The sequence below is a fragment of the Phaenicophaeus curvirostris genome, chromosome 1 (assembly GCF_032191515.1).
Source record: "Phaenicophaeus curvirostris isolate KB17595 chromosome 1, BPBGC_Pcur_1.0, whole genome shotgun sequence".
NCBI classification, from domain to species: Eukaryota; Metazoa; Chordata; class Aves; order Cuculiformes; family Cuculidae; genus Phaenicophaeus; species Phaenicophaeus curvirostris.
This window is the reverse complement of record NC_091392.1, coordinates 98,244,257-98,267,438: the sequence shown is the minus strand read 5'-3', so window position 1 is coordinate 98,267,438 and position 23,182 is coordinate 98,244,257. Positions and strand designations below refer to the sequence as shown.

General features: G+C 43.1%; 2 protein-coding genes across 7 annotated transcripts in view; one reads left to right on the top strand and one right to left on the bottom strand.

The window, feature by feature from the left end:
• Nucleotides 1-548: 548 nt before the first annotated feature.
• Nucleotides 549-9,505, bottom strand: MPC2 (mitochondrial pyruvate carrier 2). The gene is made up of 5 exons (XM_069869427.1): nucleotides 9,332-9,505; nucleotides 4,587-4,627; nucleotides 2,681-2,765; nucleotides 1,469-1,580; nucleotides 549-821 (listed from the first exon to the last, which is right to left on the bottom strand). Exons 1-5 carry the CDS (start codon nucleotides 9,435-9,437, stop codon nucleotides 776-778), a joined length of 390 nt encoding a protein of 129 aa, XP_069725528.1. The 5' UTR covers nucleotides 9,438-9,505; the 3' UTR covers nucleotides 549-775.
• A 924-nt stretch (nucleotides 9,506-10,429) lies between these two features.
• DCAF6 (DDB1 and CUL4 associated factor 6) overlaps nucleotides 10,430-23,182 on the top strand; it is an 88,183-nt gene continuing 75,430 nt past the window's right edge. For 2 of the 6 annotated variants that reach the window (XM_069869333.1, XM_069869316.1), the window contains exon 1: nucleotides 10,430-10,671. In XM_069869333.1, the coding sequence (XP_069725434.1) occupies nucleotides 10,578-10,671 (94 nt within the window). In that variant the 5' untranslated portion in view covers nucleotides 10,430-10,577. The remainder of the gene's footprint in view (nucleotides 10,672-23,182) is intronic. The other 4 variants (XM_069869348.1, XM_069869325.1, XM_069869341.1 and 1 more) reach the window with 3 other exon arrangements.

Here is a 23,182-nt window from a genome sequence, read left to right as displayed (position 1 = left end):
GGGAGGGCTTCAGCATTTATTCACGGACTCACCACTGCCCCCAAGGCTTTGGAGAACCGACACATACATTTCCCAAGCGTACACCTTCACAGAAAATCTGTGTGTACTTAAGGAGGGGGTGGAAAGTGACTGCTAGAAGTTTAGGCTGTTTATTTTTCACATTCCCTAGATCCAGGTACTTAAATGCACCATCTTCTGGCTCTAGCTGTAAAGGATGACAGGAGCTAAACCATCAGTGGCAAATACTAGTTTGCCCTCTTCTTGATAAAGACAGTGGTGGCTGGGAAACAAATGAAGACATACATAGCTGAAGCTGAAAAGGATGCCCTTACACCAGCAGGGAAGAGTATCAGGGAATGAAATGCAGATGTTACTGTTGCTGGTTATTGAAAGTATGGTAGAACCCCACCCAGGGTTGACTGTGACATGAAAGAAGACTGCTTCAGTCTGAGACTCCAGCTGACGGTCCCCAGTACTGTGTCACTCCCAGCACCATTCAGCAGGGTCAGGTAAGGTGGGGCCCAGCAATTCATACAAGGCACAAGTAGTTTGTTTGAAAGAGGCAATAAAAGACATACAATTTTACTTCAGTTTAAAAGGCTGCACTTTATCTAAATGCACGGTGATGCTTTGTTATTTGCACTTAGAAAACCATTTCCTCTCAAGACATTTAAATTTCCTCCTTTTCTCAGAGGAAGAGTTTAAAATTAGTGAAGCTAGGTCCCATGGGAAAGGGCTTGTGCGTTGTTGGATAAGACCTGCTGGGTTAAGCATCTCATTGCTGCAGCTGCTCTTGTTTTGCTTTTAGCTCCTGATTATACCTATAGGGAAAAGAAAAAAGAGCACAGACTAAGAATAGAAAGTCAGTTACAATAATAGTGTCTTCCTAACAACCTTTTCAGCAAAGGAGGTTTAAAATTACAACAGACTTGAGGGTGGAAAGTCAGCATAGGTTAGTTTAGTTCATGTGAGAAGTTCTAAATGAGTTGCTAACTTTGCCTCATTCCTGGCCAGTACTGGAGCCAGAGAACTCAACTTTCCATCAAGAATTAATAAAAATAAAAAAAAGCTGTTCTATTTAGGGACCCTTTGACAGCCAGTTAGAATTGACATGATTTAACCTTGAAAGTTGACAGAAGTTCAAAGCTTATGAGGAAAAGAAAGTCTAGGCTGTTTGTAAGTCAGACCTACAGCTTTTAAAGAATGCCACAGAGCAAGAAAATACACCTTACATAGAGCATTCCTTAAAACATGCTCTAGCTATACTGAAAATATTTAAAGCTGCACTCCCACTCAACTGGAAAGTTAACCATGTAGCAAAAAAAATCTGCAATGTTTAATTAATTGTTCAGTTCCACCTGCCTGTTGCATTGAGACTGAGGCTGGCAGAATTTATAAATTCCTAGTTAAAATTAGGTGGTGTGAATACTTAGTTATAGTACGCGGAATAGCCGTTCTTAATACATACCTCCATATTCGGAAGAGTTGAGAGCCACCAGCACAACCAACAAAGAAGTTCACAGCAAACAGACTCCAGTTTTTAGGAATAATGACTAGAGAGTACCTTGACCAAATAAGGCCTGTTGAATGAAAGGAAAAGTTTAAAGAAATTCAATCTTTAAAGAGAAATATTCAGACATTCCTCTAAGTTTGGAGACAGAATCATGGGCCAGTTTAAGTAAACAAGTTTCACAACTACTTCATGTTAGACAATTGCGCTTCTTACAACCAGCCATTTCTCAGTTAGAAATGCATCAAGTCCAGTGGGACAACTATGGGTATATATTACGTTTTCACAAAATAACTAGACATTAAGGTCAATCACAGTCTTAATATCAAAGAACTTCTCTACTCTGCAGCAGCATAAATTCTCAATTCTCCAACAAAGTTGCAGGGCAGTGGCATTTTGCTGTAGAATATCCAGCTTAGTGCACCAGTTTAGAGATTACAGAGTCTACTAGTCAAGAACGGTTTATATATATAACGCAACATGCACAGTACTGTCTCAGATATCAAAATGAAGTCTGGAGAAGGAAGATGGCGCCAGCTGTAATTTTGGCTTTCAGCTTTAGCTGTCTCAAGTCCCAGCCCTGGCTAGATCTGGTAGAACAACCTGAGCATGGAATATTGTTTCTGCCAGTGTGAAAATTCACAGCAGGCAGCAGCGCAGCAGTCTGTGTATCACTGCTTCCAAGTTCTTTTAGCACGTGGAAATTCTTTCCAGTCATGTTAGTATAATTACTCTACCATTGTTTAATCCTTTAAAGTCTGTTCTAAAAAAGTCACTATATCCTGGACTGATTTCAAAATTACTTGCCTTGAAGCAAAACAGGTCACTCAGTGGAATAAGTAGTCTCACCGTAACTTAAGGGATAAAGCTCATATCCTAACTCATAACAAATTGCTCCAGACAACTCAAAATTAAGACACATATAGAAAACAATTATATAATCACAGAAATCTTACAAATTTAATAAGAGGTACAGGTCTCTCCTGGAGATGTACCATGCAGCAGCACTAGTGAGAGCTAGTATATTACAGTTAAGCCTTTTATATAGAAGTGGATTAGTACCGATGGAGGATTTGGAAACATCCATCAAAATGGAAACATCTCCAATGGAGGATTTGGAAAGAAGTGTATACAGTGCTGTGTAAAAGCATGGAGTAACTTTGGCTTTACCTGTGGCCATTAGTACTGCAGACTGCGCTGTGCTGAGCTTTTCTGCTGGTCTGGTCATGTCAGCCATTCCAGCACATACCAAACCCTGCAAAGAGAAATTCAGTGAGCACCAGGCCAGTACCGGGACCTCCTGTAACAGATCAAATGCTTTACAAGGGGAAGCTGCTTCACAGCTCAATGCTTATCCCACATGCAGTATGCAGGAGATGGGATGCCTTACAAGAGTGGAGTAATTAGACTTTCAGAGACACCATCTACTTCTAGTCCCTTACAGTAGGAATAGGAACACAGTTACGAGGGGTGCAACCAGCTAGCAATAAGGAACTAGGCAGTGGCAGTTCTGTATTAGTTTAACAACAAGGTTAATTTAAGCACAGCTGATTGAGAAAGCAGCTGAGCAAAAGAACTGCTTTTCATTGAATAAGTAGAAGCCTATCTAAATAAGGCCCTTCTTCCTAAAATTCAGGCTAAGACTTTGTTGGTAAAGACGTAGGTGTGACACCATATAGGCCTCACTCAGCTTCATCTGAGGAGGTAAAAGTCCTGCTTTTTTCATACAATTTCAGTAAAAGTAGAAAACTTCCAGGTGAAGTGAGGAATAGCTTGGCTGATCTACTTGACAACATTACTAGCAAACACGCTGCTTGATTTGATTTGTTGTGTTATTGCCCTCTACTGGAAATACAATTTCATCTTCATTTTACAGTTCACACCCCACTACCTCCCCATCCAAAAAAAACCCTCCACCCCAAAACCAAAATCCCATAAATAAAGAGTCCTAACACTTTTAATTCACTGACTGCTGCTAAGAACTCCTTTGGCTCCAATCAAGAAACAAGTTTTCCACGGCTGATACTTCCGTGTGCTGCCTCACTTATGGGACTGATGTTTCTGTAGCGGTGTTGTAGAGGTGCAGACTTTCAGCCCACATGGGTAACTGCAGCAAACATGCCTTTGCCACATAGGGGGAAAGTGATTTTAACTCCTCTATGCAGAAGAACATTGTGGGCTTAGGGAGGTCTTCTTGCATGTTCACAAAAGCAAAACCATCTGTGTGCATTTTGATGCAGCAGCAGTCAACACCAGCCTGCTCAAAAGAGCCGCCTGTAAGCTCAGGTTCAAGAGCACGTTTCCTGAAAAAGGGGAAGGCTAGCCACAGTTAATGCAGCTCCAGTTCAGATCGACAAAGAAAGCCAGCCACAGCTCAGGGCATAATGTATAGCCTGTGGCATATAAAAAGCTGGGATTCACACTGGCAAATTTACAAACAAGCTGGCAATAGGAAGAGCAGGTTATATCCTTGCTTGTTATCAAACAAAGAGATCAATTAGGAGGAGCAGAGTGAATCAGGAAGAGGCACATATTTCATCTGTGCACAAACACAGACAAGGTGTGTAACCAAGTGGGAAGCAGGACTACGCAAGAAGCAGAGAACTGCTGACAGCTGAAACAGCAGGTGCCTTTTTTTTTCTTTTTCTTTTCTCAAGATTACCTTGCGCTCTGACATGCTTTAACCTGCCTTCAAATTAGGAGGCTTAGGAATGGGCTTCCCTAAGATACTCTCCAAATTTAGTCTCATAAGAAATATGTGCTTTAACAGTTTCTAATTACATACCAGCTCACGCCTACCTTGAGCAACAGTCAGTGTTTCACAAGAGAAAGCTTTTGTGAAACTTTCAGTGAGAAGCACCATTTTTCCACAAAGCATTCTTCCACCGCTGTATCCCCTGCATGTTGTGCTGTGTTTTATTAAGGCTAATTTTTGTTCCTCCCCGTGTATTAAAAATTAGAGCCTTGGTATTATATCTTTCTGTAGGCATATCTGCTGGGAAAGTACTTGCTTGCTCAACAGGTTGCTGCAGATTGCCCTCTGACATCCAGACACCAACTGGCATACCATACTTACCCATTTCATAATAGGTGCCCAGAAAAACACTGTTTTGGGACCTGAGGGAAAAGAAGGGGAAAAAGAGTATTCAATGAGATGTGGCTGTTTTAACACCCACAGTAATTTTTGGGTTTGTTGTGGTTTTTTTAAAATAATGAATTATGTATGTTAGCACAGTTTCTACCACTATATAAGATCTATCTTGAATCCTGCGTTCAGTTCTGGGCCCCTCACCACAAGAAGGATGTTGAGGCGCTGGAGCAAGTCCAGAGGAGAGCAACAAAGCTGGTGAGGGGGCTGGAGAACAGGCCTTATGAGGAATGGCTGAGAGAGCTGGGGTGGTTTAGCCTGGAGAAGAGGCTGAGGGGAGACCTCATTGCTCTCTACAACTACCTGAAAGGAGGTTGTGGAGAGGAGGGTGCTGGCCTCTTCTCCCAGGTGACAGGGGACAGGACAAGAGGGAATGGCCTCAAGCTCCACCAGGGGAGGTTTAGGCTGAACATTAGGAAAAAATTATTCAAGGAAAGGGTCACTGGGCACTGAAACAGGCTGCCCAGGGAGGTGGTTGAGTCACCTTCCCTGGAGGTGCTTAAGGGACGTGTGGATGAGGCGCTGAGGGGCATGGTTTGGTGTTTGATAGGAATGGCTGGACTCGATGATCCTGTGGGTCTTTTCCAACCTGGTGATTCTATGATTCTATCACCTAACACTCATAGTTCACAAGCTCAGTGCAACAACCGTCACTTGTGTAATCAGTCCATCTTTTTTTGTAACATGAGTAGGATTTTGTATTTCCATTTTTAAACAAACAAGAACACTAGAGCAGGCAAAATGCATTTATAATGAAGAATTTGGATAAGGTCTAGGAATAGTGAAGATAGATAGTTTTTATATAATAATTAAAAGCTACTCTACAGCCAGGCTAACAGAATTAGTATTTGAAATTTGTGTGAACTGAATCTTATAAACAAAAACCTTAAAATATTTTTTTACAGGTACTGTAACATGTTGGTCTCCCCTTCCCTTCCCGAATCACAGCCCAACACTTGATGCGACAGAAAACATGCTGCTCATCAGCATTACATGGTTAAATAAAGAGTACAAATTGCAGATGTAAGCAGCAGGAAATGACACAAGGAGAGTGTCCTCATTCACCTTTCATCTGCACACCTGAATAACCACATCTTTCCAGCAGGAATGATGCTTCCCACCCAAACAGCCCTACACCCCAGTAATCTACCAGGAGGCAAAGGAGGACTATAGATAAAGAGGATGAAATCTACAGGAGGGAGGAAAGTCAGTGGGGAAAACATCTCTCCTACGAATACATGCACTTTACAGCAGTGCTAAAACAGCAACTGGCCAGTTAAAACAAAGTACAGTGCTACAACCATGCAGGCTGCCAACCATGCCAGAAATCATTAATCTAGGACTGCTGTTGCAAGTCTTTAAAGAGAGACCACAATCCAAAGTCTCAACCTGCTGCGCTCGGATACAGTTAGGACACTGGTTCCCATTGCATCAAAACACATTAAGATTTAGGTCTCATTAGGCCACTGCTCAGCATTCTGATAGCATGCAAGATGAAGCCAAGTTTTCACCATAATATGTTACATATTATGAGTAAAGTTCTCAAATATAAATGATAAATGCTAGGACTTTGCCTACTTGCTTTTTATGCAAACTAATTTTTCAGTAACAATTCAGCTTTAAAAAGGCCTTGCAGTAACTATTCATACTCCCTGTTTTAATACTCTCAAGTTTAAAACTATGACTTGAGAAAAAATAACCATCAGGTTTCTATAGTGAGTACCTGTGAAGTAACTCATAATTTTGAGGATAAGACTATGACTTACAAATATCAGTTGCTTGGTCACCCTGAAGCCAACTAAGCCCTATCAAAGGGCAGGGTAACTGCAGCACAGAAAGCAACAAAAAGCTTGGCAGCTTTTCATAAAGCTCTTTTAGACCCACAGTGCTCATGATGTTGATCAAGTTTCCAGCTCTAGTTAATAGCTTCTACCACATCACTTTTTGCTTGGATAACTGAATGTTTCTAACTACACTGTTTTTTTTTAGGATGCCTGGGGTTGTGCAGTCACTAAAACTGTTGTTGAAAACAGCTCAATGTTCATCTTTTAAAGACACAAACTTCAGTTGCTGTTCTCTTAGGCACCTACTTAGTACGTCAGTATCAAGCTAGAAATACAGCCCTTCTTACAGAGGTCCCATAGAAGTAGTTTTAATTACTACTGTCTATTTTCTTCTAAAACACAAATTCAGATTTGGAATACTAGAGGATGGAAGGTGAGTATAAATAATTAGACTGATGCTCCCTAAGCAGCTAGTAAAGTTTTCAAGATGACTGACATTAATTTTTATTAATAACAGATAACTTGATAATTTGAAACTGCTGACTACAAAAGTAAAAAACAATTGAAGACAAGTATGGTACCAAGCCAAGATTCTTATAAGGGAAGCCTGTCAAATGCCTTAAGTGGAACACCTGCCCCGGAGACACTCAAGTAAGTACTCAGCCAGGTGAACCCTTCCCAGATCCTGACACCTGGAACTTTTCAAGGATGTATTTGACAGCAGCGCACCAGAGCACGCATATACCAGAGACTAATTTGGATATAACGTGTGTGTCCAGTTTATGGAATTTAAGGCTTCTATTAAATGTAAGAAGTCTTCGTCCTGGACAGTTTAGTTTAATTAGGCAAAGAGAACCAAAGAGGCGAAAAGAGAGGGAGTACAAGCTCAGCCCACGCTTCCCCATGGCTGCCAAGCTCTGTGGCAGCCTGGGTCCTTGGTGTGCTGTACTTCCCTGTCCTCCAGCAGCCTTGCTCTGTGCGACGCCAGTAGAAGAAACAGCTTTTCAGACCAGGCATCAAGTATTTTACTCAAAGCTTTCTTTATGCCAGGAAAGAAGTAAGCATTGTTCCTCATTTCTGACAAGTGATTTGTAATTTCATGATGACACTTACATTCCTAAAGTAGACTAGAAACTTAGATATTGCCAGGGATAAAACACGAGCCTTTCATTTTTAACCTACTTTTTTTTTGCAGTCAGAGTGACATCTATTGCATAACTTTCTCATAGACTCACCTTCAAGACATTCAAGGCTGAAATAGAAGTGGCAGAGGTTTAGTTTCAATACCTGCTTGCTCTGTGGCTTTTCTCACACCATCAGTACAGATTATGGCAGACATAGATGCATATATACACATGCATCCATATACAGAGTCCTTAAAAACTGGTTTATGTTTTACTAATTTCAGCATTATGATGGTGAACAAAAGTGGCCCACAGGCAGTTCTGTGAAGCAGAAAGCACTGCAAGAGAACCTCTAAAGCCTTCTTCATTTAGTACTACGGTTCTGATGAAGAATGAATATAGATGTTCCCACTGCTTGGTGTGCCTTGTATTCAATCCAAACAATTACAAGCCACCACATTTTACATAGGATGAATGTGGTGCTCGAAGGCTGGGCAGGTTTACAATGGAAGTGCTGCACATGCTGAGGCTTTATATGCATATATATAAAAAACCTAATCTTAAAATATTTACATTACTCTGGCAAACTCAGTACCTGTCACTTTGGTGTCTCCATTTTTCACTCTTTAATTCTGATTTCTTTAAAGCCACAACTTTCATTTCAAGAGAGGACCCTCACAGGAGGATGGAACAACTGACTGAAAACTAAAGTCCACTTTTCACAGTACATATTCCATGTAGGTGAAGAGTCAAGGATGCCTACAATGCTGAAACAAAACAGTGGGGAAAACAGCCTATGGAATTTTAGGATTTTATCGAGTACTCTTCTTAACTACCCTAGGCAAATTGTTTACACGACAAACATCACCTCAGTGGCACCGAGAGAGATTGTTTTACAAGAGGTTTCTCCCTAGTAACACACAACCCCACCATGTTTGCTCAAGGAAAGGCAGGTTTTAGGTCAGGTAAGGGTAGCTCATCTCAGGGAAACCCAAGTCCTTCTGTTCTCACAAGAGCCTTTTCAGCTCCCACAGGGGATTCACAAAGGGCGTAAGTTGCCAGGATCCCAGGAGTGATTCCCCAAATCCTGCCGCTGCTTGGCACCCGAGATTCCCAAAGAGCATGAGTTGCCAGTGACACAGAAAGTGCCAGCAAATAAACTCTCTAAGACTCAGTTTGGAGTTGTAGAAAGCGAGCGGGCTCTGTGGGGCTGGGCGAGGCGAGCGGCGATCTCCACCCCTCGTGTGCGGGGCAGGAGCTGGGGCGGGAGGCGCTGCCCCCTCCCAGAGATCTTATGCATGTTCCAGTACTTTCTAAGGTGTCGGTTTAATATTATGAGCTTCAGAGCAGTGAGATATCTCACTGCTGTGGAGCCAGCTCTGCCTGCCCTCGCACTGGAGATGGGGAAAGGCAAACAGGGGGTGGCAGGAGCAGAGACACCTGCTCGGCACAGACCGCGCTGAGCACAGGACGTTCTCATCTCCGAAGACTGAACAGCGTCTGGAAAAACACTGAAAGAAAACACACTGGCAGAGGGGCTTCCTGTCTAACAAATACCATTAACGGAATTAACTCTACTTCATCTTAAATAAAAAATATTCCGTGTTTTTGTAACAGTAACGACTTCTTGTACCAGCAGGATGCCAGGAACGGAGAGACGGGTCCCCGACCCCGCAGCCCGGTATCCCGGAGGCAGAGGGGCGCCCCGTCCCCCCGGTCCCGCCGCGGCCAAGGTGACCCGCCCGCCCCGCGCCCGCCCCGCTACCTGCCGGGTGGTTGTAGAAAGGGCGGAACCGCGGCGGCAGCATGAGCTCGATGCGGTCCAGCAGGCGGTGGTAGGAGGCGCGGAGCCCCGCGACGGTGGCCGCCATGGCGGCTGGGACACGGGAGCCGGCAGCCTCTGCACCGCCACCGCCGCCCTTCCAGCGCCCCCCGCGCCGCTCCTGCGCGCGGATTGGCGGGCATGGCGGGGCGGGGCCGATCCTGCGCGCTGATTGGTGGAGCCGGAAAAGGACGGGGCCGATGAAGCGCTCTGATTGGCGCATCCGGGAATGGGCGGGGCGAGCGGCTGTCGCTCCTGTTCGTTGATTGGCTTAGCCGGCCGGGGGCGCTGCCGCTCTCTGCGCGCTGATTGGTGGAGTCGGCCGAGGGCGGGGCGAGCGGGGCCGCTCCTGCTAACTTATTGGCGGAGCCGGAGTCGCGCTCCCCGCGCGCTGATCGGCGGCTCCGGCTCGGGCGGCGCCATTGGTCAGGGCGGCACGGCCCCGCCCCGTGGGGAGACCTGTCGCCGGAGCGCCGAGTGGGGACGCGTATTCGGGAAGGACGCCAGCGCCCGGCTCAAAGATGGCCACCGGCGCCGCTTCGCTCTCCCGCTCGAGAGAGGCGGCGCGGGGAAAACCCTGGGCTGCCACTATGTGCCCGAACCCAACACGGCCGCCTCGCGGCTTCACCGTTTGGCTGGAAAGCGGGGCGAGCGTCGTCGTCACCTCTCGTTTCCACCGCATTCGGGGAAGGGGAGGGAGGGGCCGCGGGGGCGCCGTTACCCTCTCGCGCGAGACGCCCCCCTCGCGCCCCTCGCGGCGGGGGGCGAGGCGCGGGGGTCGGGGCGTCAAGGGGGCGGGGGCGTCACGTGCGGGGGGCGGAGCCTCCACAATGGGCGTGGCCTCACTGCGGGCGCGGCGACGCGACTGGGGCGGGGTTTCCTGTGGGCGTGGCCTTCGCGGTGGGCGGGGTCTGGGAGCGCGCGGCAGCGGGCGTGGCCTATAAATAGGCGTGGCTCCACGGTGGGCGGGGCCTCGCGGGGGGCGTGTCGCTGCGCGGGGCGGGCGGGGCGCCACGTGGGGGCGGGGCGCGGAGGCGCCGCCGCTCAGCTCGTTTCCTTCCTCCGTCCCCTGTGCCCGGCGGTGCCTCTCGGTGGGATCCGGCCGGTTTTCCATGGTGGCCGCGCGGAGCGGCCGCCCCCTCCGTCTCCCTCCCTCCCTCTCCTGCCCTGCTCGGCGCGCGGGGGGGCCATGTCCCGCGGGCACTGCCCCCACCTGCTGTGGGACGTGCGGAAGCGGAGCCTGGGGCTGGAGGAGCCCGGCCTGCTGCGGAGGCACTACCTGGGTAAGGGCGGGGGCGGCGCGGAGCCCTTCTCCCCCACCCCATCCCCGGCGAAGCGCGGAGGGGCCGGTCCCGTTCCCCTCCCCCCCCCCCCACTCCGTGCACATGTCGGGGTGCCAGCTGCTCCCGCGTCCCCCAGGCTGAGCTCCCGCTTCCCGGCTCTCCCGGGCTCTCCCGGCTTCCCAGTTCCTCGCGTGGGGCTCCGGCTTTATCCTCCCGCTCCCCCGGGGCACGGCGGAGCCCTGGGCTTCCTCGGAGCGCTGCCCGCTCCTCCTCCTCCTGCTCCTTCCTTGGAACTGTTGCACGAGGGACGGAGCGCCGGCGGCTCGGAATAGACCGGGCTGTTTCGTGCCTCGGGACTCGCCGGTGCTGAGCCCCGACCGGGGTTGCTAACTGATAACAGCGTTAACACATCCCAGCGATCTGAGGTGTGGAGCACTTCCCATAGCAGGACAGCCTAAGAGAGCTGAGCTTGTTCAGCCTGGAGAAGAGAAGGCTCCGAGGAGACCTTATAGCGACTTTCCAGTGTCTGAAGGGGCTGCAGGAAAGCTGGGGAGGGACTGTTTACAGAGGCTTTTGTAGGGCTAAATGCCAGGCTGCTCTCCGTGCTCTCCCAGGGCTTCGGGTGCGGGTATTTCGCGTGTCTTTGTGCCGGCCGGGGGCGGGGAGGGGGGTTCCTGCCCTTCAGCCGCTCCCTCTTCTCCGTGTCGCCCTCCCTCCCCGCCGCCGGGCTCCTCGTTGTCGCTTTCCAAGTGCCCGGAGTTAAAAATAGTGTTAGTTTCAGTTTACGGGGCTGCAGGGAGATTCCCTCGGTGTGGAGGGACTGTCGATATTCTTTGTAATGGCGCAGGCTGCGAGCCTTCGGCATCTCCCCCTCCGCCCCGAAATATGGAAAAAATAACTGTAGATGCACGTTTTTTTCAGAGGTGTAGAGCTCTGTTGCGTGTATCGTAGTCACACTCTGTTCCGGGGGGGCTTGGCTTTCCAGGGACGATGGCTTTATTGATTTTACACGCATTCCTTTGTGCTTGTGTGGCAGAGCAATCCCTGCCGTGAAGTCGAAACGTGGAGCGCTTGAGGTGGAACTTATTCGCGGTGTATATATGTTTTATATAATAGATATAAAAAACATATATTTTTTTTTTTACCTCCTATGCGTTTCCGATTGTGGCTGGTATCGGTTTTCATTCAGTTTCTTGCTGGAATTTAAGTGATGTGTCACATTACCATGTCTAACTCGGGCATTTGCTGTAGAACGTGGAGCACTGGAGGTGGAACTTAATTGCGATATGTATATTTTATATAATACATATATAGAAACATATATATATTTGTTTACCTCTTATGCATTTCTCATTGTGGTTGGTATTGGTTTTCATTCCGTTTCTTGCTGGAATTTAATGGTGTATCACGTTACCACGTCCAACTCGGGCGTTTTCTGTCTGTGGTCCCTGAGCATTCAAGAATCTACAAAAGGTAATTGAGGAAAGCAAGGCTGATGCTGGCAGGTTTCCACCTATTATATAGAGAGAGGCAGTACGCGTGTGTACACACGTGGATGGATGTACATGCTACATGGATACAAGTGCTCTGGAGAAAAATTTTTGAGGTCATAAAATTAAAAAGGGTTGAAAACTAGCGGCCTAACTGCTTTTGACTCCTGTTATGTCTTGACACCTGTGCTCAGCGAAGCCTTAGCTAAGGATTACTCATCTAGAGTGTTGTGTCCAGTTCTGGAATCCTGAACATAAGAAGGATATGGAGCTGTTGGAACGGGTCCAGAGGAGGCTACAAGGATTGTCCGAGGGCTGGAGCAGCTCCCATATGAGGACAGGCTGAGAGAGTTGAGCTTGTTCAGCCTGGAGAAGAGAAGCCTCCCGGGAGATCTTATAGCGACCTTCCAGTGCCTGAAGTGGCTGCAGGAAAGCTGAGGAGGGACTGTTTACAGAGGCTTGTAGGGATGGGATGAGGGAGAATGGCTATAAACTGTAGAGGGGCAGATTTAGACTAGGCAATAAGGAAGAATATCTTCACCATGAAAGTGGTGAGGCACTGGCACAGGTTGCCCAGGGAAGCTGTGGCTGCCCCATCCCTGGAGGTGTTCAAGGCCAGGTTGGATGGGCCCTGGGCAGCCTGGGCTGGTGGGAGGTGTCCCTGCCCGTGGCAGGGAAGTTGGAACTGCATGATCTTTAAGGTCCCTCCTAAACCTAACTATTCTGTGATTCTAGGACTGTCTTAACTTTTGCAGATCAAGCATAGATATCCATCTCATTACGTAGTTAAGGATTTTTTCTTTGTTTTTCCTGGCTCTAGGTGGAGCAGAAAAGTACAATGTTAAAATTAAGACTGTGATGTATGGATTTTGAAGAGGCACCATAAGACCTTTTGATTTTGCTTTTACGTGATTGTGTCTCTGACAGTTGAAGTATCAAGACTTGATCAGTAGAAATCATCCTCTCAGATTTATTTAAGGTCTCTTTTCTGGATACTGCTCCAAGCAAATGTGCATAACTTGAGTTAAAAACAGAGTCCCTCTGATGACTAGGTTAAGGTCTCCTAGTTACAATTTTTCATTTAAGCTAAACATGTCTAGTGGCTTTATAGCCTTAAGAAAATAGGACCTGGGAGAGGCTTCCATGGAATTGATGCTAAGATCTGCATTGGTGGTGGCAAGAGTTGCTCAGTCCTCACTGACTTATGCTTTTAACGAAAGGAGTTAGTATGTGGTGTGCTTGTCTAGTAGAGCCTTGGCACTTGTACTCAAAATGGCATTTATGACCTTAATAGACCCACTAATTTTGCTGCTAGTCAGGTGTGATTGTTTGTGTGCAGTTTTACCAGGCGGCAGGCCTGTTGTGCCTTTTTAGTTTAGTGTATATATGGCACTTCTTCAGACTTCAGTAGGAGCTTGGTTATTTAGACATAGATTGAGATCACAGATCATTGTTGGTTATTGCTGATCTAGTCTGAACATGAAGTAAGATTTTTTTTTCTGATTTATACTGTTTCAACAGTCTGACAGACCAAATGCAAGTCAAGCATTTAGTTTTCACTCAGTATTTTGGAGACTGAAGGTGTTGCCCATGTGCTTGTTCTGCTTTTTGCTTGCTTGGGGTTTTTGTTTGAGTGTCTTTTCTGGTCAATTTGTCAAAACGTATTATGGATACTGGTACAAAATAAAGTACGTTGCGTGTCTCGGTTACTTGCTGCTCTTTTTTAGTCAGCAAATCAAATGAGATACCTCATAGCAAGTCCGTAACTAACAACGCAGTTCACAGTGTGTTGGATGGAAGATGTGTATGTACAAACAATACTTGCATAGTGAACCATTCATTTGTGTAGTGTTGTTATGCTGTTGTACAATGTAAAATATGGGGAATATTGGAGGTGACTGTATTGAAGGAAGACACCTGAGAACTAACTAGTGTTTCGTATTTACTCTGTGTTTTAGTTTCATGCAAACTGGCAATCAAGTGGCACTCTATTTATAGCCTCCTTTAGCTTTCAAAAACAGCTGTCTCAGAGAGGGTCTGTGCATCATACCTTCCCATGCAGAGAGTTCACTTCTGGAATTTTATGTTCTTGCAAAACTCTGGTTTTGCAAGATTTCTAAATAATTGCTCTGAAACCTTGTCAGTTCTGGACAGGGTTCCAGAGGAAAGTCTTGTGGAGACAGGGCAATATCTATGTACCTGGAATGTGTCTTCCAGATGTTATAATTTGGTGAGGATTCCCGCTGCGATGGTAGAGGGAAAATGTGGGTCTTCTCAATGTATCCATTAGCTACATTTTCTTCAGCATCTGTGGGCTAATGGGTCTCTTTTTCAGACAGTGCTTGTATCTGAAGTCTCCAGAGACAGCCTAGCCTTGGGGAGGCTGTCAGTAACGCACTTTTCTCAGATTCAGTGTGGGCATCATCATAGCCTGATGCTAGTGGGATGAGTCCTGCTGCTGGATCATGGATGGAAACAGAGTTTCCCCACTACTTCCAGTTGTTAAAAACATCGCAGTGCTTTTGCATGGAAAAGCGTTGGTAGTGAACCGTAGCATCCAGCGTGCTTCAAAACTGGCAAGTATAATTGTTATTTTATAAAGCTAGTAGTGGCCCACTGATTGTAGACAGAATTGGGTGTAGCTGTTGAACATTTAGTTCTTCCTAAAATACACAGAATGTGAAAGTGAAAATAATGCCTTAATGTACTGAAAACTTCCATTCTCTCTGCTGCTTTTCCTTGGACAAACAAACAAAACTCAGCAGAGATGGAAACCTAGATGTTAAAGAGAACAACTAGAAAGAGAATATTTTCCCCAATTTTTGCTTCAGCTGTATTTCAACACATGGTATCTTGGTCTTTGAAAATAATACAAAGCAAGAAGGGCCAGACAGCTTTAAAATTACCAGCTTTGTAGTTGCTGCTCTTACAGACTTGGAGATAGTCACAGGGTATTTAATCAGCCTTCTTTTAATTATTTGCATAATACTTTTGATGTTTAGTTATTTTCAGGTACTCTGTTGTATTTCGTATCTTAAACCTCTGGCATTATTTTTTTTCCAGCGTCAATTAAAAGCACTCATCTATCACAGCTAAAACCCAGAATTAGAGGTGTTTCCTGTTGTTTTCCTTGTATAAGTCTAGCAGATTAACTGCTGCTTGAAAAAGGACCATTATAAATTCACCTGATTGTCTGGTTACAAGGCCATAGATGATTGAGTCCTGTTTTAATGTAAACAGTGTAGCTTCCAGATATGCTACATCTTCCATTGCACTTGTGTCTGTGCCCTGAAAACCAGTTATATAGTGATAGTGATACATTCTGACACACACCAAGTGCTAACTAGACTAGCTGAAGATTTTAGAAAGATACAGTTGAATTCCCCAAATATTTTTCATTAGTGATGTTCTCCAGATGATAGAAATAGACAGATTCAGAACTGAAGTTCACAGTGCAGTGAATGAACGAGAGGAAAGCGCATCTTTGAAACAAACCCAGACATCTTTAACATGCTCTATCTAATGTATGTCAGACAGGAAATCTGGTATAGTTGTTGGAATTTCAGTTCTTGTATAGAAAAGTTTAAAACATGTAGGAGCATTAGAGAAAAAGAATGTTGCTTTTTACTTGTGAAAGATGCAAGGGTGTAGAGTGTTCAGGTATTACCTTAAGCTGGATATGTCCTGTCTTTTCCCCCCCGATAATAATAGCAAGATTTAGCAGATAAAGTCCTTAAAAATTACTGGTGGGCAATTGAAAGAGCAATGTGTCATCAAGACCTGTTGATAACCAGCTGAATTTGGAGAAGTTTAATGAAGAGACTATGTCAAAAATCAATTCCTTGGTACCATCTCATTTAAATTGGTACCAAAGGATAGAAAGGCACAATTTCTATCATGTATAAGACAACTTTAAAAAAAAAAAAATCTTAGGAGTGATCCTAGCATGTAAAGATTAATGATTTTTTTTTTCCCTAGTTCCACATAAACCAACTGAGATAATGAAGACATGCATTTAAAATGTTTTAATAGAATAATTTGTGAAAAGTAGCACACTATCAGTAAAGGAAAATGAAAAAATAGTATAGCAGAATCAGCTGGACAAGGCTACAAATAAAGAAGAGCTGGCTGTTTATAATTTAAGCGCATACCAGAAAACCAGTAAGAGATGTGAGCTGAGAGGCAGGATTAAGGTTGGAGGAATATTTCTGGTGCCTGAGTGCTGAATACTTAGTTTTAATTTCAATCTAATCAGCCTTCTGTTATCTTTGGGATTATTTCACTAGTAGACTAACTGAGCTATGGAAGTAGAGGCGCAGGAGCCAGTTGGACCTGCAAGTGGTACAGCAGTGTATCGCTACTCTGTGTAAATGTTTTGCTTGTTTTGCTCCTGTCTCAGGAATCTTTGCTTGTAGTTAACAATATCATTGGCCTTTTCTCAATTACATCATCCCTATGTGTTTTGTGGTTTAAGTTATGGTTTGTGTTACTGCTTCTGTCTCCTCAGTATTGTCTCATCTTGCTATTACTCAGTGACAAAGTGTTGACAATCACTTTAGTATATTTTCTTTTTTTTAAAAAAATAAGATATACAGGATCCTAGGATTGCTCAATGCCTTCTGTCATTCTGTCCTGAAGTAAGAGAATGGTTTCCAATGCTAGTTTTCAGGATGCTGGGAGCTGGTAGGAGTACAGCTTCTGGTTTTTATGTACTAACATCAGTTTGTGAAAAACTGTAGACCATTACAGATCATGTTATTCTGTTCTTTGATGGGACTGCTTTGCTGAAGCTTGGTTTTTGGGTTTTGTTTTTCCCATTTTTATAATAGTACTGTGCAGATCGGATGTTGTTATCAATGAATTTACTTGATGAGTTTTGATGTTTTGATTTTCTAAATCACCAAATTTTTAGCTGCTGTTGTATCTTGACTTACAGCATGAAAGCATTGACGGAAGGGGGGGGATTTCTGGCATTGCATATAAATACATGCAGCCTAAGTGGAACTAGAAGGTTATGGTAAAAAATTGGCACAACTGTTTCAGAGTGTCAATACTTCTGTCCTGCACAAATTCAAGAAGCTTTCAAAGTTGTCTGCAGTTTTGTCAGCTTTGCTTGACATGGGCTGAATTATGCAGATGTCATGTACTTGTACTTTTTGTTTTTAAGGGATTAACCTTATGTGTAATGTCTATATGTTAATGCTTGCCAAGAAGTATGAGTGTATGTGTGTTGTAGTCCCAGGCTTTGCATGTATAATTATATTATTTGAATTATACTCAGTCTTAGGATGCAAATGTATTTGTTTTATTTCATTTGGCATCTCAAATATTCTCATGCAAACAGCTAGAAACCATAAAGATTTGTGTGTGCTTTAAATATCTTTCCGTTTTTAATTGCAATATTTCATTGAATTTATATTGAATGCTTTTAAAGACATTCTTTGTACAAATAATGTATGATTTGTAAATAACTGCCTGTGTCTTGATACAGAGTGTTTCAGACAGCTTTATAGTTAAGTTACACCTTGATCTTGTAGTAATGAATTTGGATACATGAAAGCTGTCTTTTGCTGCAAAAACAAGCTGTGTACTGTTTGTACTGGATTTGTGTTTCAGGACAAGGCAGCGATGTGGGAGATCACTTTAGATCTCTTTATTTCTTAGTTTGTTTTTTTTTTTCCCTGTAGCCTTCTTGAAGTTGGATTGCTTCCATTAACTGCATTAGGGTAGACTATTAAGCATATTTGTGTTTAGCCTCTTCTAAGTTGTTGTGACTTTGCTTGTGACTCCTGATCTCCTATCCTTGAATGTCCTCAAAATAGTCTAGTGGCTTATAACTGATCATGTATCAAGAACTTGTTGACACTTGAGACTAGTCCTGTCCCAGCAGTAAGGAAGATGATCAGATGTTAAGTATGCCATCCTTTAAACAAAGCTGAATTTTTCACTGTTTAAGTGCAAGTCTCAGCATTTTCATGTCTTAGGGGCTTAGCGTGCTGCTGATTCAAATATGTCCCAAATGCTTTAGTATGTGTTGAATCATTAAATATTGAACACGAATATCGTGAGATAGAATCTGAGTCACATAAGAGGATATTAAAATTCACTGATTTTCCTCATTTTGTTCTTCAAGGATTTGCAGGCTTTCCTCAGGAGATTGGAATGCATCATTAAAGCTGTTGCTCTCTACTTAGCAGATATTGTGAGGAAGCTGAAGATCCATCCTTCCTTTCCATGTGAACTGAATGCATTCTGAACCATTAATGATGTTTGTTCAACCTCTATTGAACTACTCAAACTTTTCCAATATAGAAAACAATCATACAAACCCACCTCTTCGTTCAGGTTGCATGGCTTTATTATTATTATAGTGTGTTCCAGTTATTTTTCTTTCCTAGGAAATGAGGAAAAATGTGGGTCTTTTTTAGTTTTTTTCTGTTGCGTCATGAAAACTCTTCAGTGAAAAAGGAGTCTCTTGAGTTAGATGACTAAAAAAAGCATGTTGTTTATGATGAGGCAGCAGGCAACATAACTTTTAAAAGTAAGCTTTTGCTGTTTGTTTTTTTAATTGCCCAATGGTAAATCAACTTACTTCACAGTGTTAACTTAAAAGTCATCTATTACCAAGACTCATGTTCCTACTTTAGCTCAACTTTTGGTGTAATCAAACCGCTCTGTTCTTCGCTAGATGATGTCTCTCTAGATATGCTGGTAAGCTTCTATGTAATCACTTCCTAATCTGTTTAAAGCTGTGTATTGAGTTAGCTTATACAACTTTAAATAGTAGGCTGTTTGCCCCAGAATCTTTGTCCAAAATGGGCTGGGGGATCTTCCTGTGATTAGTCCCGCTGGCCGATTTGAAGAAGCAATAACCTCTGATGGACACTTAAAGGTACGGCAAGGACTGGCAGCAATGTTGGTCACATACATCTTCAACTGTAAGAGGGGGTGTCTGTGAGGAATGTGCTTCCCTTAAGAGCGGATTCCAGTAACTTCTTCCTTCTTTCTGCTAGTGATTGTCTATGCTCTAGTATTTGTTTTGTCTGAGTGCTTGGAGATGACAGAAGATCGTGGTTCTGCTGCTAGCAGTCTTATCTTTTTGTGCTAGTTTAGCATTATACTGCTACTTCAGCTTCTTAGACGTCTGTTCTTGCAGAAAAGTAAAGCTCCTAATTAACACTGGGTGTTACACAGATAAGTATTACTTGAGAAAATAAAGCAGAGTACCTGATCTGATGTGTATTTCCCAAAGTTTATATTAGTGTTAATATCATTTTTGCAAGAGAATATTCAACATACATTACTGTTCCACATGCTATTTCAGATTAAGGCTTTTCAAAGTTAGAAACACATTTCTAGAGACATGTTCAGACCTACAGTAATGCTATTTACTCCAGCTTGCAGCACTGTATAATATTCCTTTCTTTTTTGTCTTCAGTTAATGGAAGCCTCATTTCATTCCTTGAAGAATTAATCTTTCTTGATCTGATGACTATTCAGTTTTGTGTTGGTAGCTGGTTTTTTTGAGATTTTCTTCAAGATTTTAATTCATCTTCAAGAATTTTAACATACCTCAATGGAAGACAACTCAGTACATTTTGTGTATAGTTCTGTTTACTGTACGGTGTACAGAGAGTTCTGTTTTCTGGAACAGCAGCGTGTTGAGATGTGGATCAAAAGTTCCACTGGATCACTATGCAGAGTTTGGTGTACTCAATGCAGCAAAATAACCTGTATACAGGTGAACTGCACTTGCCATCCTTCATGGTGTGGCTTCAGAAATTTGTAAACTCTACCCTGGAAAATCAAAGGTAGTTTTTAAATGCACTTAGAGTGCAAGATAACATGTGCTCTGCATTGGGAACAGATGCTGGCTCTGTTTCAGTTTTAAACTAGGGCATTCCAAATGTCACAGTGAGCTAGCACTGAGGGACTTGGCCTTGGAAGGAGCCAGCTTGACATAAATGAGTGTTCATTTGACAAACAAGATCTATTACTGGTTTCCTGAATAAGGGTTGTCTTTTAATATCTCATACCAGGGCGGTGGTGCTTTGGATCAAAGTTTAGTTATATTTCTGTAGAGCACAAATGTACTTTAAAGCTGGACCTTCATCGTCAAATGATCTCTGCTTTTTCAATGGGAAATTCTGGAGTACAGGTTTACATATATGAAGGTTTTACGTGCCTGAAGCATTAAACTTCACTGCTGTCATCTGTTCTGAAGTGGCACTGACGAAGTTGCTTACGAAAGAAAGTTATGTGCCTGTGCTGCAATAGCCATGTAGAAAGCACCTGACTTGCAGTTCCTAAACTGAAGATTGTTACCCAGATGGTGTTATAACTCTTGGGGAATGTGAGGGACATTGGTGGTATTTTGGTATTGCTCCCTGAGTTGAGATTAGAGCTGTGTATATGTGCCCAAACACCAAAATTAGGTGATTATCCAGAGAGGAGTGGCAAGGCATTGTTTGGGTTGACGTTGTACACAGTGGAACATTTTTCCAAAAAGAAGTTAGAAGAAGCAGCTATAGTTTTTCTTTTGCCTGCTTTTCTGTATTTAAATTCATATTATCAATGATTGAGAAGTGGTGCTTCTTTGATACATAGAATGTCGTCTTGTAAATGTTCTGCTGGTGTCTACCCTAATATAAGCTGAAAAAGATATTGATAGCTGAGCTGAGGGTGGCATTGTAACTTGAGGTTTCATTTAGTGCATGATGTCTAGTTAAAATGGGTGGGTGGAGCTATAGCTTGATAGCTTTTGGAATTTCAGTCATGTGAACCCTTCACGGGGTGGTTGTCATTGCCGTTTGAAATATAGCAGTGTTTTGTTTTGTTTTATTTTTTTCTTGTGATAGTTTCACCTTAGTGGTTTCAAAGCTCATAATGATGGTCTTGGTGATGACAGCTTGATCCTTGTCTTAAGAAGGCCTTATTTGAATATAAGTGATGATATATTGAAGCATCTTCACAGATTTAAATTATTCCATATCTGGTGGCACATAATCAAGAGGGGAAAAAAAAAGATTGTCTCTTACAGAGCTTGTGCACAGTACTAGGAGGGGGAAACCCAAAACTTGGCGGAGGTCTTGATGCTGATTTTATAAGAAAAAAGTACTCTATGGGGTTTTGTCTAAAACCTGGGTCTCCTTCATCGTCTTAGTTGAAGGGAGAGCCAGGAGGGCTGCCTTCATTGGAAAGCAGAGGGAACAGGTAGCTATTGGAAGTGAATGAGAATTGAGGATTGCGAAGATTTTTGTCACTTGGGAGAGCAGAGTCCTTGATGTGGAGAATCTGACTATTAGAAAATATAGCAGTAAGAGTTGGTGATGCACCTGAAGAATGAAAAAAGAATAGAGCCTACTAATAAACCAGATAAACATCATTGTGTTTAAATTTTTCAGTGTGGGAAAGTGACAAAATATTCAAGTGACTTAAATATCGTACTTAGTTACTGCTGAGCTTTTTTATTAAACCAATGAATATGTGGAAGTAAGTGCTGAAGTACAAGGAACACAGATGCACTGAATTTACTCAGCTTTTAAAAGCAGCAAATGCAGAGACAGTGTTTTCTTCAGATCAGTTTATTTGAGTAGTTCTGGTTTTTATTTAAAAAAATCCACTCAGGATCTGGTGATTCTAGTTTTAAAAGATAAGATAAACTAGAATCGTTCCATTCAGATGTGTTACTATGTTTAGTACTTTATCAGATAGGAATTTTTTTATAGGCAAAGCGTTGTGTGTTCTGTTCCTCACCCCCTTTTTACTTTAGGGAATAAGGAGACTGTTTAAGTGTTGTAGTTGCTTATCTAATTCCTCCCTCAAATCAATATTTAGATAAAGAGTGATCACTTGATAAATAGCTAATCACATATGTTAGCATGTGCAGTCCTAACTTTTTTTTTTTGAAATGTTGTAACTATGAGACACCACATGTCTGCATCTCAAGTTAAACATCTACTGAAACTTGTATAGGTACTGTGTTCTTAAGACCAAAAAATCCAAATCTAACAGCAGCAAGTCAGTTCATATCTAATTTGTCAACAGATTTCTTTAAGGAAATAAAAATTGCAGTTGAAGATGTGATTAGAACACACTGTTTCTTGCTTGCTGGTTTAAGTGTTTTGGTTTAAAACGAGACCACATAGGAAGGAGGAAAATCTGTTGCTTTGCTTTTTTAAAAAAGATAATTTCTTATAGTGTTTCTGTACAGAGGAGTCTCAGCAAGTGCTTGCTTGTTGGTCTGCAGACATCACTTCACTTCCAGATGTGCTATATGCATGTAGCGCAATGCCCAAGAATCATCCATCCACTTCTATCAGACTTTGATTCTGCAAGTGAAAATGTGATGGAACTGGCAAACATTGGGGTTTTGTATATACCTTTCTTATTGCAGTTTTCCTGTTTAGGGGGTCGCGTAGTATTTTGCATTACAGTAGCACCCTAGAAGCAAATTGTTAGGTTTCTGTTATGCAAAGTGATATATAAACATACAGGAGGTGATATTTCCCTCCTCAGTATTCACATTTACTTACAAGAAAGTGTTTTAGAAATCTAATCAACCCGGAAATAGGCATCTTGTTTGAAAATACGTGTATCGTTTGGTGATTTGAAAAAATAAAAGGATTTAACAGAAAGGTACATAACCCCAACTATTAAGGACCTAAGTTCAAAGTCTGTTCCTCTGGGCAAGGGGAAGGGGATAAGGAGTAGTGGTTCAGAAAGAATAGTGAACTGGGTAGATATATTCCCAATCCAAGAATGCATAAATTCTTGCTAGTAGTGCATGGTGCATAAGATTTAAGTTTGTTATTTTAATCTCTCAAATGATGGCTATTCCCAGTTAATGTAAGTTGTAGCACTTCCAAGATGTCACAACTTCAGTGTCTGTAAAATGGGGCATAAGAGTATGTTTTTTATCTTTTAGAGCTAGGCTAGGTGTGCTTTAAAAGCAAGCTGTTTGTAGCCATTTCAACTAGTCAGCACCTCCTTGTAAAGAAGAAAACATATTTTGCCAAAGT

What these genes read in the sequence shown, in the direction of transcription:
- MPC2 (XM_069869427.1), bottom strand. Translation starts at nt 9,437, where the DNA reads ATGGCGGCCACCGTCGCGGGGCTCCGCGCCTCCTACCACCGCCTGCTG. An exon ending in TTTCTACAACCACCCGGCAG is followed by an intron (nt 4,628 to 9,331) that starts GTAGCGGGGCGG and finishes CTTTTCCCTCAG; the next exon opens with GTCCCAAAACAGTGTTTTTC. An exon ending in GGGCACCTATTATGAAATGG is followed by an intron (nt 2,766 to 4,586) that starts GTAAGTATGGTA and finishes TTCTCTTTGCAG; the next exon opens with GGTTTGGTATGTGCTGGAAT.